Source organism: Pipistrellus kuhlii, unplaced genomic scaffold (genome assembly GCF_014108245.1).
Source record: "Pipistrellus kuhlii isolate mPipKuh1 unplaced genomic scaffold, mPipKuh1.p scaffold_m20_p_12, whole genome shotgun sequence".
NCBI classification, from domain to species: Eukaryota; Metazoa; Chordata; class Mammalia; order Chiroptera; family Vespertilionidae; genus Pipistrellus; species Pipistrellus kuhlii.
In genome coordinates, this window is record NW_023425427.1 from 47,773,437 (window position 1) to 47,788,451 (window position 15,015).

At 43.2% G+C, this 15,015-nt stretch overlaps 1 protein-coding gene across 1 annotated transcript; it reads left to right on the top strand.

Moving 5' to 3' along the window:
• Window positions 1–14,062: 14,062 nt before the first annotated feature.
• LOC118716628 (interferon omega-2-like) lies at window positions 14,063–14,704 on the top strand. Its single transcript, XM_036434182.2, has one exon. The coding sequence runs from the start codon at window positions 14,117–14,119 to the stop codon at window positions 14,702–14,704; it is 588 nt and encodes a 195-aa protein (XP_036290075.1). The 5' UTR covers window positions 14,063–14,116.
• Window positions 14,705–15,015: the final 311 nt, after the last annotated feature.

The following is a 15,015-nucleotide window of genomic DNA, read 5'->3' on the forward strand; positions in this document are numbered from 1 at the left end:
GAGCTTTTCTATAATATGACTTTGCTTTTGCTTGTGTCTTTGTCCATGAATTAATTTCTTTGATTTTGCAAGACAACCAAGTGGGACCTGAGCAATGTATAGATTCAATGCAATGTCTATTAAATACCAATGACATATTTCAAAAACCTAGAACAAACACTCCAATAATTTGTATGGAACCAAAACAAATCCTAAATAGCTGCAGCAATCTTGAGAAAGAACCAAGTTGGAGGGAACATAATACCAGATATCAAGTTATACTGCAAAGCCACTGTAATCTAAACAACCTGGGACTGACACCAGAACATGTATATAGATCAATGAAACAGAACAGAGACCCAAGAAATGGACCCAGGCCATTACGCTCAATTAATATTTGATAAAGGAGGGAAGAGTATACAATGGAGTCAAGGCAGTCTCTTTAACAAATGGTGTTGGGAAAATTGGATAGATACATGCAGAAAAATGACTAGATCACCAGCTTACACCATACACAGGCATAATCTCAAATAGGATAAAAGACTTACATGTCAGTCATGAAACCATAAAATGCTAGAAAAAGGAATAGGCAGCAAAATCCCAGACACCTGTCATAGCAATATATTTAAAGATAAGTCTCCTAGGGCAAAGGAAACTAAGGCAAAAATAAACAAATGCGACTATATCAAAATAAAAAGTTCTGGACAGCAAAAGAAAAAAAAAAAAAAAAAAAAAAGGGAGCCCAATGTGTGGGAGATGTATATTTGCCAATGATATGTCTGATAAAGGGTTACTATCCAACATATATGAGGAACTCATACAACTTAACAAAAGAAAGACAAACAATCCAATTAAAAAATTGGCAAAGGACCTAAATAGACACTTCTCCAAATAGGACATACAAATGACCAAAGACATATGAAAAGATGCTCAAAGTCACTAATCATCAGAGAGATGCAAATTAAAACAACAATGAGGTGTCACCTCAGACCTGTCAGAATGGCTACCATCAACAAATCAGGAAAGGACAAGTGCTGGTGAAGTTGTGAAGAAAAGGGAACCCTAGTACATCTCTGGGGGGAATGCAGACTGGTGCAACCATTATGGAAAACAGTATGGAGTTTCCTCAAAAAAGTCAAAATGGAACTTCCATTTGTTTTGTTTTTTAATTTTTGCTTTTAAATGTATTCTGTCCAGGGAAAAAATATTCTTAAGTCAGTAGGCCATGTTGTGTGGCTTTCTTAGTAGAACTTGAGACTCTTTAATAGAAATTTTCACTTTCTGACAACATCTGTCGGTAGCCCCTGAATTTAAATGACGTCAGATTTTCAATTCCTCTTCTGGAAAACTGACACAACTTTACTCATGGCCACAATGGAAATCATAAAGAATAAATAAAATATTTGCAAATTATAGGCTGAGAATCTGAACATAAGGAATGATTGTTGTCTTTAAGGTTGGTGTAACATACAGTAATCTGGTCCACATATGGCTAAGCATAGACAAGCCATGTGGAGCTTTGATTGCATTTTCTTCAGCACTCTGGGGTGCACCTGCTGAGCTTCCCCAGTAAAAGGCAACTCTAGGAGGAAAGCATGAGGCCAAAAGAAGTAGAGAATTGTGAATTTATTAGGTCATCTGGATACCAGAAATGCTGAGCCCTCAAATGGGAGGAGATTTTTTAAAAGATTCTAGGTAGGGTTTTTCTGGGAGGATAATTCTCTGTGCAAGTATGCATTCCAGGAAACTCCGAAAGGGAGAGATAATCGTCTTAGCCAGTGGAATGTGGTGTAAGCAAGTATAATGTCCATTGTGAAGTGGCCTAAAGATAAGTTCCTTGGATAACAGCCCATTCTAGCATTCCTCCCACTTTCACTGCAATAAAATCTCAACCACTCATCTGTTGCCCCCTATTGGTAGCGCCATGGCGACCACCCTCTCAGCTTGGAGCACAGAACCAGGAAGAGTAACCTCATACTCTTTAGTCTACCTCTTCTCTCTATACCTTTCAGCTTACCTCTATGTCCAGCCTTTTTGTCTTATAGACTAGGGTCAAAGGTCATATCTTCTGTATTTACTTCCTGCTGAGGGGGTGACCACAAGATCACAGGGAGATGGACTTAGCTAGTAGTCAGCTGGATGAGGGGTCACAGCAGCATGATTTCCTCAAGAGACTTGGTGAAGTCTCAGAAAATGGTCCTGTTGAGTGGCTTGGGAGGTAAAAGATTATCCTGTTGCTGTCACAGAGTCACTTGTCTGGTTTTGCTGCTTTTCTGGGCCTGGAGCTGAAAAACAACTGAGGCCTAGATGTTAATTTTAGGAGGGAAAGGATGAGGGGTGTAAATTGCCTCACTAGTGATATGAAAGGGGAGGATAGGTTACCGTGGGGGTGAGGTTCTTGTTTTCCCAGTTTTGCCTCTTGCTAGACATCTAGAGCTTTCTTGGAGGTCCCGAGACAGGATTTCAAAATAGGATGAGCAGTGGTTAGGCCCCCTCTGCCAGTTCCAACCTTTTTGTGATGCTTAGGGTTATTAGGAGAGGAATTATCTTAATTGCACTTTTGTCAAATAGGGTGGGTTATGGGGACAGATAAAGACTGATTATTGGAAACTACATATATATTGGGTGAGAGAGAGATGAGAGTACAGGTTCCTGTCCAGTTGCTGGAGAGACCGATACATTGTTTTCCCCACAGAGGAAGAAGAATCCCTGATCATAGAGGTAAGCTGAAAGGTATAGAGAGAAGGGGTAGACTCAAGGGTATGAGGTTTCTTTTCCTGGTTCTGTGCTCCAAGCTGAGAGTGTGGTCGCCATGGCGCTCCCAATAAGGGGTGACATGAGTGGTTGAAATTTTATTGCAGTGAAAGTGGATAGGAACGCTAGAATGGGCTGTTATCCAAGGGAAAAGAAAAAGGGAAGGGAAGGAAAGTAGCAGTTGAGGCTGCGGGCCTGAATGGTTGCATAAGACATAAAATCGACTTTCTGTAGAAAATAACCATTGGCTTCTGGGAATATCTGGTAGTCAACCCATTGGGACCATTGGCAGTTTGGCAGTTCTTGGTGTTGCAAGCTGATGATGGGAAATGGCCTTTTGTTATATTGCCCTGTGACCTTGTAAAGCATACAGGGGCTTGGAAAACTAGTGAGGTGTGTAGAATGATAGGACCTGTGACCGGGAGGGAGGAAAGAGCTACCTTAGAAAGAGATAGAATCTAAGTACAGAAAAGAAGGGAGGATTAATTTGCCTGAGTTGTAGGATAATTACCTAGTAGGGTGTCTGCCTTTTTGAGAAATATAGTTTCCTTTTCCTTTGTATAAGCCAGAGTGATTTTTGCCTGATTCCACCTCTTGATTGGTAAAGAGATGGTGGTATACGCTGAAGAGGAGAAGAAAAGGCAGAGCCAGTGATTCCTGGCTAAGGAGGGAATGGGTAAGGTTAAGTGTTCATTCCAGATGAGTGGAGGTGAGAAAGTTCCTCATGGGTATAGAAGAGGAGAGCTGGAATAGGATGAGAAGGAGAGCTAATTCACACTTCTAGGGTCAGGATTGTCCCGAGGGGGGAGGGAGGAAGTGTATGTTTGGGATCTAGAAAGAAGGAAATCTCATCTCAGGAATAATCCAAGTCCCTTTGTAGAAGAGCGTCCCATAGAAAGGTAATAATATTGATGCAACGGGAGAGGTGGCAGTAGCTAGGACCTGGAGGATTTGTATTGGGAGAGGAGGTGGGCTTTGGGGAAGTCAGGGTTATTAGAGTACATAGGGAGCACCTGCAGGGGTGCTCACTCATTTGTCCTCTTCTGGGATGCAAGTTAGGCAAAGTCTGGTTGGCCCGATCAGGTGGCTGTAATACTTAGAGGACTCCAGCTCATGTGATGGAGATATTTCTGAGATAGGTTTTAACCTATCTATTCCTAGAAAGGTGGAACTGTGAGGTATGTCCTGATAGTTTAGCTGCAGTTGGGGTAGTTAAGAGTACCAGGTAAGGACCTTGCCGTCAGGGATGTAAATTATTGATGGATTTCCTTTAGGTCGAGTAGGGGGGTGTCTCCTGTAAAAGGTCGAGGGAGGACCTGATTTAGCATGTATCTTAAGATGATGTTTAAAATGGGGACATGGTCTCTGAGAGGTCTCTGCGGAAGGGAAGTTTCCTAATAACAAGAGTCTTCCATATATGAGTTTAAAGGGATTAAGAAAGGAGGGTGTATGGGAGGATTGCCCTGATGTGTTTAAAGACTATAGGTAGGAGAGTAGGTTAAGGTTCTTTAGTTCCAAGAATTAATTTAGTTAGGTGAGACTTAATTAAGGAATTTGCCTTTTCTACCTTGCCTGAAGATTGGGGCTGGTAGGGGGATGTAAGTTCCACTGGATGTTCAGAGTGGAAGAGACCTGTTGAGCTATTTGAGATATGAAAGCAGGTCCATTATCTGATTGTAATGAGGTGGGTAGGCTGAATCTGGGAATAATATGCTGAATGAGACCTTGAATGACCTCAGAGGACTTTTCAGACCTTCTGGGGAATGCTTCTACCCAGCCTGAGAAGGTATCTAACAAGGTTAAAAGATATTTGTGTGTGTGTGTGTGTGTGTGTGTGTGTGTGTGTGTGTGTTTTATTAGGGGTCATTTTAATTTCACCAGTCTTACCCAGAAATTTGGCCCCTTAACTGGGGAGATACTGAGTAACATGTAGAACAGGTTTTTGGTGATATTTTGCAGTAGGGAGGCTAGGCTAGAACGTGTGATGAGAGGTTTTAGGAGTTGTAAAGCAGTCTTATCGTATAGGGAATTGTGAATAGCCGGTAAGATATCATGGGCCTGTCCCTAGGGAAGGATATATTTTCCCTAAAATTTTAACCGCAGATCTTCCTGAGTGGCCCCGAGAGCTACTAGGGACTGAAGTTCCTCTGGAGTGTATCTGGGTGTTATATGAGGAATAGCTAAGAGTTAGGGAGATGGGGGCTTTCTCTGAGCCACTGCCTTGGCTTCCTGGTCTGCTTTGTTATTTCCGTGTATTATGGGATCATTCCTGACTCAGTGTCCTTTGCAGTGTATGAATTTTAAGGAAGTTAGAAAAGAGGAGAAAGGTTCCTGAATACCAAGCAGGAAGACCTGTTGAGGCTTTCAATGATAGTGTCAAGGACTGTGAATGAGCAGTGGAAATAAAGAAAATCTAGGCTCAGATATAAGGACTTAAGCAACAGGAGAGAGCCTAGGGGGCGCTGCTTTAGCTTACTAGGAGAGAAGGGGTCCCTTTGGGCATCAGAGGTGATCAGGTGCTGGCTCACTGGACAACACAAACCTTCTACTCATTGGCAAATAAGCAGCTTTAGCCAAAAAGTAAACAATCAGTATTTACATTTATGAACACACATTAAACACACTCTTACTATAAAGAAAATATACTTTCAACAAAGTACTAGAGAGCTTCTATAATAAAAACTAAGAGCAGGTGAATTAAAATGCGTCTAGCAATCAATGATTCAGTATTACCATATTTTCCGGCATATAAGACGACCCCCTAATTTTACAGTTAAAACATAGGTTTAGGCCTATATTCGCTGTATAAGACTACCCCCCACTTCCGAGGCAACACCAGTTCTTTTTTTAATAGACAGGCTCTCTGACTCTGGCCAATCTATTAAAAAAAGAACTGGTGTTGCCTCGGAAGTGGGGGGTAGTCTTATACAGCGAATATAGGCCTAAACCTATGTTTTAACTGTAAAATTAGGGGGTCGTCTTATACGCTGGAAAATATGGTATCACTAACCCAACAAATGTCCAAAGCCTTTAAGTTATCAAAGACTTTGGAAAATTATGCATACACATATGAAACTGAAGAAAAGGCGGTGGTGGGGGATGGGGGTGAGGAGGGAGCAGGCCCAGCAGCCTGTTCCCAGGCCTCCTTCTAGATGTTTGGATTTAAAACTGCTACACAATGGAATACTGTGCTGAGGTAAAAAAGGAGTTCTTACCATTTGCAACAACATGGATGGAGACAGAGAGTAATATGCTAAGTGAAATAAGCCAGGCAGAGAAAGATAAATATCACATGATCTCACTCATTTGTGGAATATAATGAACAACACAAACTGATGAACAAAAAATAGATCCAGAGACAGAGAAACATCAGTCAGAATGTCAAACCTCAGGGAAGGTAGGAGAGAGTGGGGGTAATGGGGAGAGATCAACCAAAGGCCTATATACATGCATATAAGCCTAATCAATGGACATAGACAACAGGGAGGTGGGGTGTAATGGGGGAATAAGGACACATATGTAATACCTTAATCAATAAAGAAATTTAATAAAATAAAATTTAATTTAAAAAAACTGCCACATTTTTTTCTTAGAGATAATGTGCTAAGGTTTGGATGATAGTGAATTCAGCTTCTGATAGTAGTAGCTGGACTGCTAAGTAATCGTTCGTAGTTTTGCAGTAACGAAAGCCGTTCTCTGGGAAGCGGGTAGGGGAGTGAGAAGGCGCTGAGGTCAGAACAATTTTCAGAGCATTAAAGGGCTGAGAATGCTGGCCTTGGGACCTAAAGGCTCAGTGAGTGGGTCCCTTCGCCACGTCATGTCATAGAGGAGCTTTGCGAGAAGCCTGAAGTTGGTAAGTTAGAGGCGAGAATAGCCATCCAAGAAAGGAGAGTATTTCTTGTTTAGAAGAGGGGACAGTCGTGGAAGAGATAAGGTGTTTATAGACTAAGGAATGGCGTGGCTTTGTGGGGTGATAGTTAAACTGAAGTAGGTGACTGTCACTCGGGACACCTGGGTTTTATGAGGGGATGCGCGGTACGGGCATTGAAGTAGCACTAGAAAAGAGCGAATGGGGGCATTTAGTAAGATGTATTGTAGTATAGAAGTGAGGTGGCTAATGGCTGTGAGAGGTCCCAGGTGTCTTCAAACTACGGCCCGCGGGCCACATGCGGCTCACAGAGGAGTCTGATCTGGCCTGCCAGGTTTTTTGGGCAGTGAGCGCAGCCGAGGTGTTACAGTAGGAATTAGTAGTTCATATAGTCCGGCCCTCCAGCTCTCTGAGGGACTGTGATCTGGCCCCCACTTTAAAAAGTTTGAGGACTCCTGGGACAACCACCATAACAGAGACTGAGGAGGGGACAAGGGTCTCAGTGAATTTGAAGAGGGCAGAATAAGTGGCTCCAGTGTCAATTAAAAGGGAGATTAGTTTACCTGCCACCACAATCCTTACCCAAGGCTCTGTCCTGGTGATGTAAGTCTGTGGTGCCCTCTCAGGGCCTGGGAAGCTTCAGTCTTCAGTGGCCAGCCCCAGGAGGTCTGGGAGCTCCAAACCAGACCCATCTTGCTGGACTGGCCACGGTCTGACCTGGAGGGGCCAGATTACAATCTGATTTCCAGTGGCCTTCCCTTCCACACCTTGGGCAGGGCCCAAGAGGGGGTGGGGGTGTGTGTGTCTCAGGTTTGAGCAGGACCTGGCTCAGTGCCCTTCCTTGTTGCGTTTGAAGCATGGGCCTGGAGGAGGCTTAGCCACTGACTTAATCTTGGTTGGAGGACCGACACATCATTTGGGGTTCATGTGAGTGGTGGCTAGGAGCTGGAAGGCCTCCTTCTGAGCCTCAGCCTTGGCCTGATGTCAACTTTGTTTTTGGATTTGGGCCTCCTCATTTCAGTTACTAAAGACCTTAAAGGTCAGTTTAACGAGATCTTTTTGAGGGGTCTGTGGACCCGTGTCTATTTTTCAAAGTTTGTGGCATATGTCAGGGGCTGATGGGGATATAAAATGGGTGTTCAGCAAAAGGGTTCCCTCTGGGGATGTGGGCTCTAAGGTGGTAAATTTATGTAAGTCCTTCATGAGTCGAGAGAGGAAGAGAGCTATGCACAGAAATAGAAGTGGCTGTTGAGGAAGGCGGTCTTTGAATGGCCCGAGAGCAAGTGTTAGGTGGGAAAAGGCTGTTTTGGAGCTCTCGTTCTTGGGATTTGGGCTCTCAGGGGCCAGGGAGAAGGTGGTTGTTGGTTAGAGGGTCTGGCTTTTGGGAATCTACTCAGATGATGGAGAGGGTGTGTAAGGGTGTGGAGGTCAGTGGTCTGCTGGGTTAAGAGTAGATTCAGCCGAAGCCGGTTTGGCTCAGTGGTAGAGCATCGGTCTACGGAGTGAAAGGTCCCAGGTTCGATTCCGGCCAGGGGCACGTACATTGGTTGCGGGCACATCCCCGGTGGGGGGTGTGCAAGAGGCAGCTGGTTGATGTTTCTCTCTCGTCGACGTTTCTGGCTCTCTATCTCTCTCCCTTTCTCTCTGTTAAAAATCAATAAAATATTAAAAAAAAAAAAAGAGTAGATTCAGAATCAGAAGTGTTAGGGGTATAATGTTTTGTGTGAAGGAGAAAGATCTGCTGGGTAGAGCAGGACCAAGAGAATGGAATTGGGATTGAAGGGTGAAAAAGGCCTGGCCATAGGAATCTCTGACCATTTTCCATTGCAATGACAGCAATTATCTGAATTATGCAATGTGTTAAAATTAAAAGTGTCATTTTCAGGCCATTAAGACTAATTCTCTAGTTTATATTGTGGCCAGTGTTACAAAACAAAATGATGTGATTGGGCATGATCTCCCCTGTGAGTGTGCAGAGGGAGTGTAGTGTGGCACAAAGGTGACTGTTTAGGGCTAAACAAATCACCATGAGAAATGAGAGGTGACCCTCTGGACTGGGTGTCCCCAACCCAGAAGGATCCAAAGCCAAATGGCTGAGGAATCTTCTGGTCTAGCACTAGGACTTTTGAGAAGTCAGTGAGAGAGAGTGGGCAGAAGACTCAAGATGAAGAAAATTGTGGAGCGTCACTAACCCAGAGAAGATTGCCAATGTAGGATGAAAGTGTAGTAATACCTGGCACACTTAGGCCTTCTCTCCTGGCTGTTCTAAATCATGTTCTTCTATTCCCAATCACATTCGGTTCCTTCCTCTCCAATGTAGAAATTCCCAGCGTGCTCTCCCTCTTTACTTCTCCTTCACCTGCACCCCCATTCACACAGCTGTTTCCTGTTCTCTTGTGGTTTCCCTTTAAGAGTACAAAAACCACCAAATAAAAGCAAAGTTGAGTGAAAGTTCTAGGTTTTTCAGAAACTCCTATAGAAAAGACTATTTTTTTTTTTATTCTGACGAATGCATTTGAAACTGAGGAATGTCCCTGTTGCAATGATTAACTAACTATAGCTGAAGCTATAAACCAGATCCATTTTGGTACTCTGAATTATTTAAAAATTTACATGGGAAGAGAGCCACCTATTGGTCCAAATAGACAAAGACACCCACCAGAGAACTGGCTCCTTTGTCTCTGCTAAACAATCTGGTCCCTGCCACACACTTCTTTAAGCTACACAGAGCCCAGTCCTGGAAAGAACTGGCCCCCATACTTGACTAAGCCCACTTTCTTAGCTTTTGTTTCTTAAAGAAGGAAAATATACCCAGTTCAGGCAGGGCCTGCACTCTTTGAGCAGTGAGTACCTATATGGAGAGAAGCACTCAGAATGTCATTTGTTAACATAAATAAGATAAAATTAAATTAAATTAAATTAAATTAAAATTAAAACTTATAAAGAATTTTTGTCAGTTTATTTGACCCAAACTATGGACAATTGTCAGGAAGCAGAATCTCCATGTATTGGGATAATGTTTCAGAGGAAGGCAGCTTCTCACCTTGCTTTATACACTATAATCAAAGGAGGAGAAGTTAGAGGGTTACCTGAAATCCACTGGTGATAGATTAAGAAGACTGGAGAAAGCAAAGGTGGGAGGAAATTTCTGGGATTGAATAAAAAGTAAAATGATAGACATACTTCTTTACCCAGGTGGGTACAGGATAGTTAACATCAATAATTAACATGATAATGATGAAGGAATTTATGGTCTCTGTCCTGCTCATTTGGTTGTGCCCTGAGGGGTCCAGAAAAAGGGAAGTTACAAGTTATCCTGACATTTCACTGGCATGTTATCTTAGGTGGAAAAAAAAAAAAAAAAGGCTCAGCTAAGGTAAAGATTGACCTTTGTCTGGGAATACACTGGCCTAGGACATGACTACCCACTATAAATTGCTTTTAGTTAAAGTTTTAATTTCAGACCATCCTTTGCGGTTATTTTAGGTCTTTGAGTTTGCAAAACTGCCATGCAGGCCTTCCCCCAACTAGTCAAGTTAGCATGTGGGCCTTTATTTTTATCCACACTTACTTTTCTAGAAAGAAAGGAAAGAAAGAAAGAAAGAAAGAAAGAAAGAAAGAAAGAAAGAAAGAAAGAAAGAAAGAAAGAAAGGAAGGAAGGAAGGAAGGAAGGAAGGAAGGAAGGAAGGAAGGAAGGAAGGAAGGAAGGAAGGAAGGAAGGAAGAAAGGAAAGAAAAAGTATTGATTTTAGAGAGGAAGGAACAGAGAATGAGAAATATCAATTTATTGTTCCACTTATTTATGTGTCCAGTGGTTCACCCCATTATGTGCCCTAATAGGACACGGAACCTGGGTGTATGGGAACCACACTCTAACTAGCTAGAATGTGTTTCTGCCTGCAGGCTGCCCAGCTGGCCAGAGCCTCCAGCATCATCACCCCCTAGATAGTCCTGTAGGCCATTGGGAGGCTTAGAGCTTGCCTCTCTGGGTGTAGAGAAGCAAGGGAATCAGTTTGAGGGTGAGTTGACTCTCAAAAGTAAGTTGGCAGTTTTAAAAATTCATTCCGACGTTCAGATCTCCTTGTTTGACTTTATAATTAGGAGGAAATTCTTATTGTCATTTGGAGTAATGACTCCACTGTCATCCCTTTCACCTTAACTCCGTGGTCGGCAAACTGAGGCTCCAGAGCCACATGCGGCTCTTTGGCCCCTTGAGTGTGGCTCTTCCACAAAATACCACGGCCTGGGCCAGTCTATGTTGAAGAAGTGGCGTGAGAAGAAGTTTAAGTTTTAAAAACTTGGCTCTCAAAAGAAATTTCAATCGTTGTACTGTTGATATTTGGCTCTGTTGACTAATGAGTTTGCCAACCACCGCCTTAACTGAAGAGTAAGAGGGAGGAATACTTAAAGGAATTTCAGAGAGTATAATTGTTGCCAATGTACAGCCCCAGGAGTATCTATTTGGGTACAATGAGAGGTATTAAGGGTGGAGAAGTTAATCAGGAAGTGTGTGTGAATTGCTCAGGTAGCAGGGATCTCTCAAATCTTTGCCTCAGGTTATGCTCTCAATCTTTAGATGGCTTTTTCCAATTGATAGTTTAAAGGGCTCTAAAGGACAGGTCACCCTATTTTTGTCCCTTGCATTTCTCTCTTCCTCCACACCCTGTGGGAGGGACCATGTAGGAGCAAAACTACAAGGACATATTATGGATTCACTGGGCTCTTCTTTAAGACTGCCCAACAGCTTTCACATATAATGATTCCTTCCATTTTTGGTGGTGTTTTTTCCCCACACGGTACCTTTGTGGTTTGTTTGTTTTGGGGTTGGTGTTGTTCTACATTATATTTCCAGGGTGAGAAAACATATAATTAGGCTCCATATTGTCTTCTTGCCCTGAAAATCTCTGTAGCCATACCCTGTTTCATATTCCAAGGTTATTAAATATTAGAAATTATTGGAAGACAGAGCAGCAGGGCTCGAGGGCTGGGCCTCCCACAGCCCCTGCAGAGGAGCAGGACCTTACATTACACCCAAAGCCTGAGAAGGGAAGCCCGATGCCCACAGATGTGCTGTGAAGGATCGGGGTGCAGCACCAGCTGAAAGCAGCTGAGGATTTCCAGGGCCAGAGAGTAAAGGTGGCCAAGGCTCCACCCTCCCTGCCAGCTGACTCCTGGGCTGCAGCTGTCCAGACCCTGATGTGCAGTCTCACACAGAAACGCAGTCAAGGCTTGGAGCCAGGTCCACACACGACTTGGGACAGAATCCAGGAGCTCATCATGCCTCTGTTTAGGCTGTGCCCCCTCTGATTCCACCAGGAGGAGGATGTATCAGTGGGGAATTCTGCCACCTTACACTTTGTCACTTCCCTTCTCTCACTTTTACGACATACAGAATTCTATTTGTTTCATTTTTGCCCACAAACAACTGTCAATTTTGCTTTCTAAGAAAGTTGAAATGAGAACTAAAAAATCTGAAGTCCTGATAATTATAGAGAAAAAATGGTGAACTCCCTTTCTTTTCTTTACTTCCTTTTGTATTAACCTCAGGATGAAATAATGACAGGTCCAAGACAGATGATGCTCAATGAACCACAATGTAATGACTATGTGGTTATTTACATTTAAAATGAAGCATCATGAATAAATAAAGGAAAGAAGACGGTTTCTCCCTGACTTATTGGCCTGAGTCTCACTGTCTTGCACCCTGAGCATGACACAGAGAGGGAGGAACAGAGAAACCCAATAGAATCGCCCAGACTGAATGAACAGCTGAAGTTCATCAGCTTCTGTCCTACAAATTTCTACTGAGAGATGTCATCATTGAATCTCCTGTGCAAACCTCAGAAATTTTGAGCATTACAGGTATTCAATAATTTAAATAAAAATAGAAAAATAGAAGCTGTACTTCGAAAATAACATTTTTTTTTTTTGGCCTATGGAGGTAAAATGAATGCATTGGATAACTAATTCCTCCACCTAATTAGACAAAATAAACTTTTGCTGTCAGCATTGACAACTTGGGAAACCACTTACACTTGGGTCCTGGCTCAGGAGAGGAGCAGGTCACCACCGAGAACAAGGGTCCTTCAAAGGAAACCTCCAAGGGGAAGCAGGAGGATGCTGACAGCTTCTTTTGTCAACAAAGACACAGCCCTTCTCCCTGGGGAGAATTCTAAGGCCTTCAGTATGGGGTGAGCCTGCCCTCAGGGGGGAGTCCAGGAGAGTTATTGTTGAGAACACGGTCACTCCAGAGGCAAAGGGTTACTAGAGCTGACCTCAGCCTCTGGAATGGGTTAGTGCTGGGAAAATATTACTATCTTGTTATGAGAATCTCCACACCTACAGCCATTAGCAAGGAACCCGGATTTCAGCTGGGGGCATTGGCACAGCCTGAGGAGCACTAAAAACCAGTGACAAATGCCGAAAGGAAATGGCAATGTCTACAGAAGTGCTGACCTAGTGGCCCCTGGGAAGCATAACCACCTGGCCCTGCAGGAATGCGTTCTAGAAGAGAGATATCCCTGAAACACAGTCATTAAAACCCTCAGCCTCTGCAGGGAACACAACAGTAAAGAAAACTCAATCCTTGTCAAGTAGAGAAAGACAAGTATCACATGATCTCACTCATATGTGGAACTTAATGAACAAAATAAACCGATGAACAAAATAAATCCAGAGACATAGAAGCATGAAACAGACTGTGGAATCTCAGAAGGAAGGTGAGAGAGGGAGGGTGGGTGGGAAGATATCAACTAAAGGACTTGTATGTATATATGCATAACCTATGGAAATAGACAATAGGGTGGTGGAGGCCTGGGACAGGGTGTGGGGGTGTGTGGGAATGGAGTCAGGTTACAAGAGGTCGATGGGGGGAAAAGGGGACCTATACAATACTTTCACCAATAAAGATTTTTTTAAAAAATAAAAAAAATAAAATGAGCCTGTTTTGAGTCCAACCAACACCTACCTACACTTTGACTTTAGGTCAAAGATGTTTCTCATTTGACTGTTAAGTATCCACTTGGATAAGTCATTATCTGAAATGTACTTGAAGATTAAAGTAGTAAAATTAGTCCAGCCGTTATGGCTCAGGGGTTGAGCATCCACCTATGAACCAAGAGGTCACAGTTTGATTCTCGGTCAGGGCACATGCCCAGGTTGCAGGGTTGTGGGCTCAATTTCCAGTGGGAGGTGTGCAGGGGGCAGTCAGTCAATGATTCTTTCTCATCATTGATGCTTCTATCTCTCTCTCCCTCTCTAAAATCCATAAAAACATACTTAAAAATAAAATAGCAAAATTAATAATAGATTGATGACATCTTCTTAGATCACCTAGAAAACACATAGATGAAAGCAATAAAGGAAGTAAAAGTGGGTACAAGTATTTAGAAAATGAAAATTGTTGTGTTCCCTTTTTAAGGGCCCTGCTTGGAAAGAAAGTCATCAGAGAACCTGAGGTCCAAGATTGTTCACCAAACGCCCAGCTCAGCCAGGCCAGCAGCACCCTCCTTTGCCCATGGCCCTCCTGCTCTCCCTGCTCACAGCCCTGGTGCTGCTCAGCTCTGGCCCCGCTGGAGCTCTGGGCTGTTACCCGCCTCAGGACCACGTCTTGCTCAGCAGGGAGACCTTAGTGCTTCTGAGCAAAATGAGCACAATCTCCCCTTTCTTCTGTCTGAAGGACAGACAGAACTTCAGATTTCCCCGGGCAACAGTGGATGGCAGCCATGTCCAGAGGGCCCAGGCCATCTTTGTCCTCCACCAGATGCTCCAGCAGATCTCCGACCTCCTGGCCACAGAGAGCTCCTCTGTCCCCTGGAACACGGCCCTCGTGGACCAGCTGCGCACAGGACTCCATCGGCAGCTGGAAGACCTGGACACCTGTTTGATACAGGAGATGGGAGTGGAGGTATTTCCCCTGGCCATGCAGGGCCCTGCCCTGGCCTTGAAGAGGTACTTCCAGGGCATCCGTCTCTACCTGAAGGAGAAGAAATACAGTGACTGCGCCTGGGAAGTTGTCAGAGTGGAATTTATGAGGTCCTTCTCCTTAATAATATCCTTGCAAGAAAGACTAAGAAACAAGAATGGAGATGTGAAGTCACCTTGAAACAATTCTCATCGATGAATGTGCCACATCGTGTTTGCACATATTTCTTGGGTCATGTCAAAAGCCTCTTATTTCTGCTTTAGTCACAGAATTTATTACGTTTTATTCAGCAAATCTGATGTCAGGGAATTAATCATGAAAATGTTACAAAATTAACTCCTGGGATATCAGTCCCTAAAAAATACCTGCCCTGATGTTATTTATTTTTTATTATTATATTATGTATTTATATAATCAATATTTGATCTCAACATGTATTAATTTTTACAAAACATGTTCACTCTTTTGTCAATCAATTTGCATTTTGCTTT

Coding starts and splice junctions, on each gene's coding strand:
- LOC118716628 (XM_036434182.2), top strand. CDS start 14,117: ATGGCCCTCCTGCTCTCCCTGCTCACAGCCCTGGTGCTGCTCAGCTCT.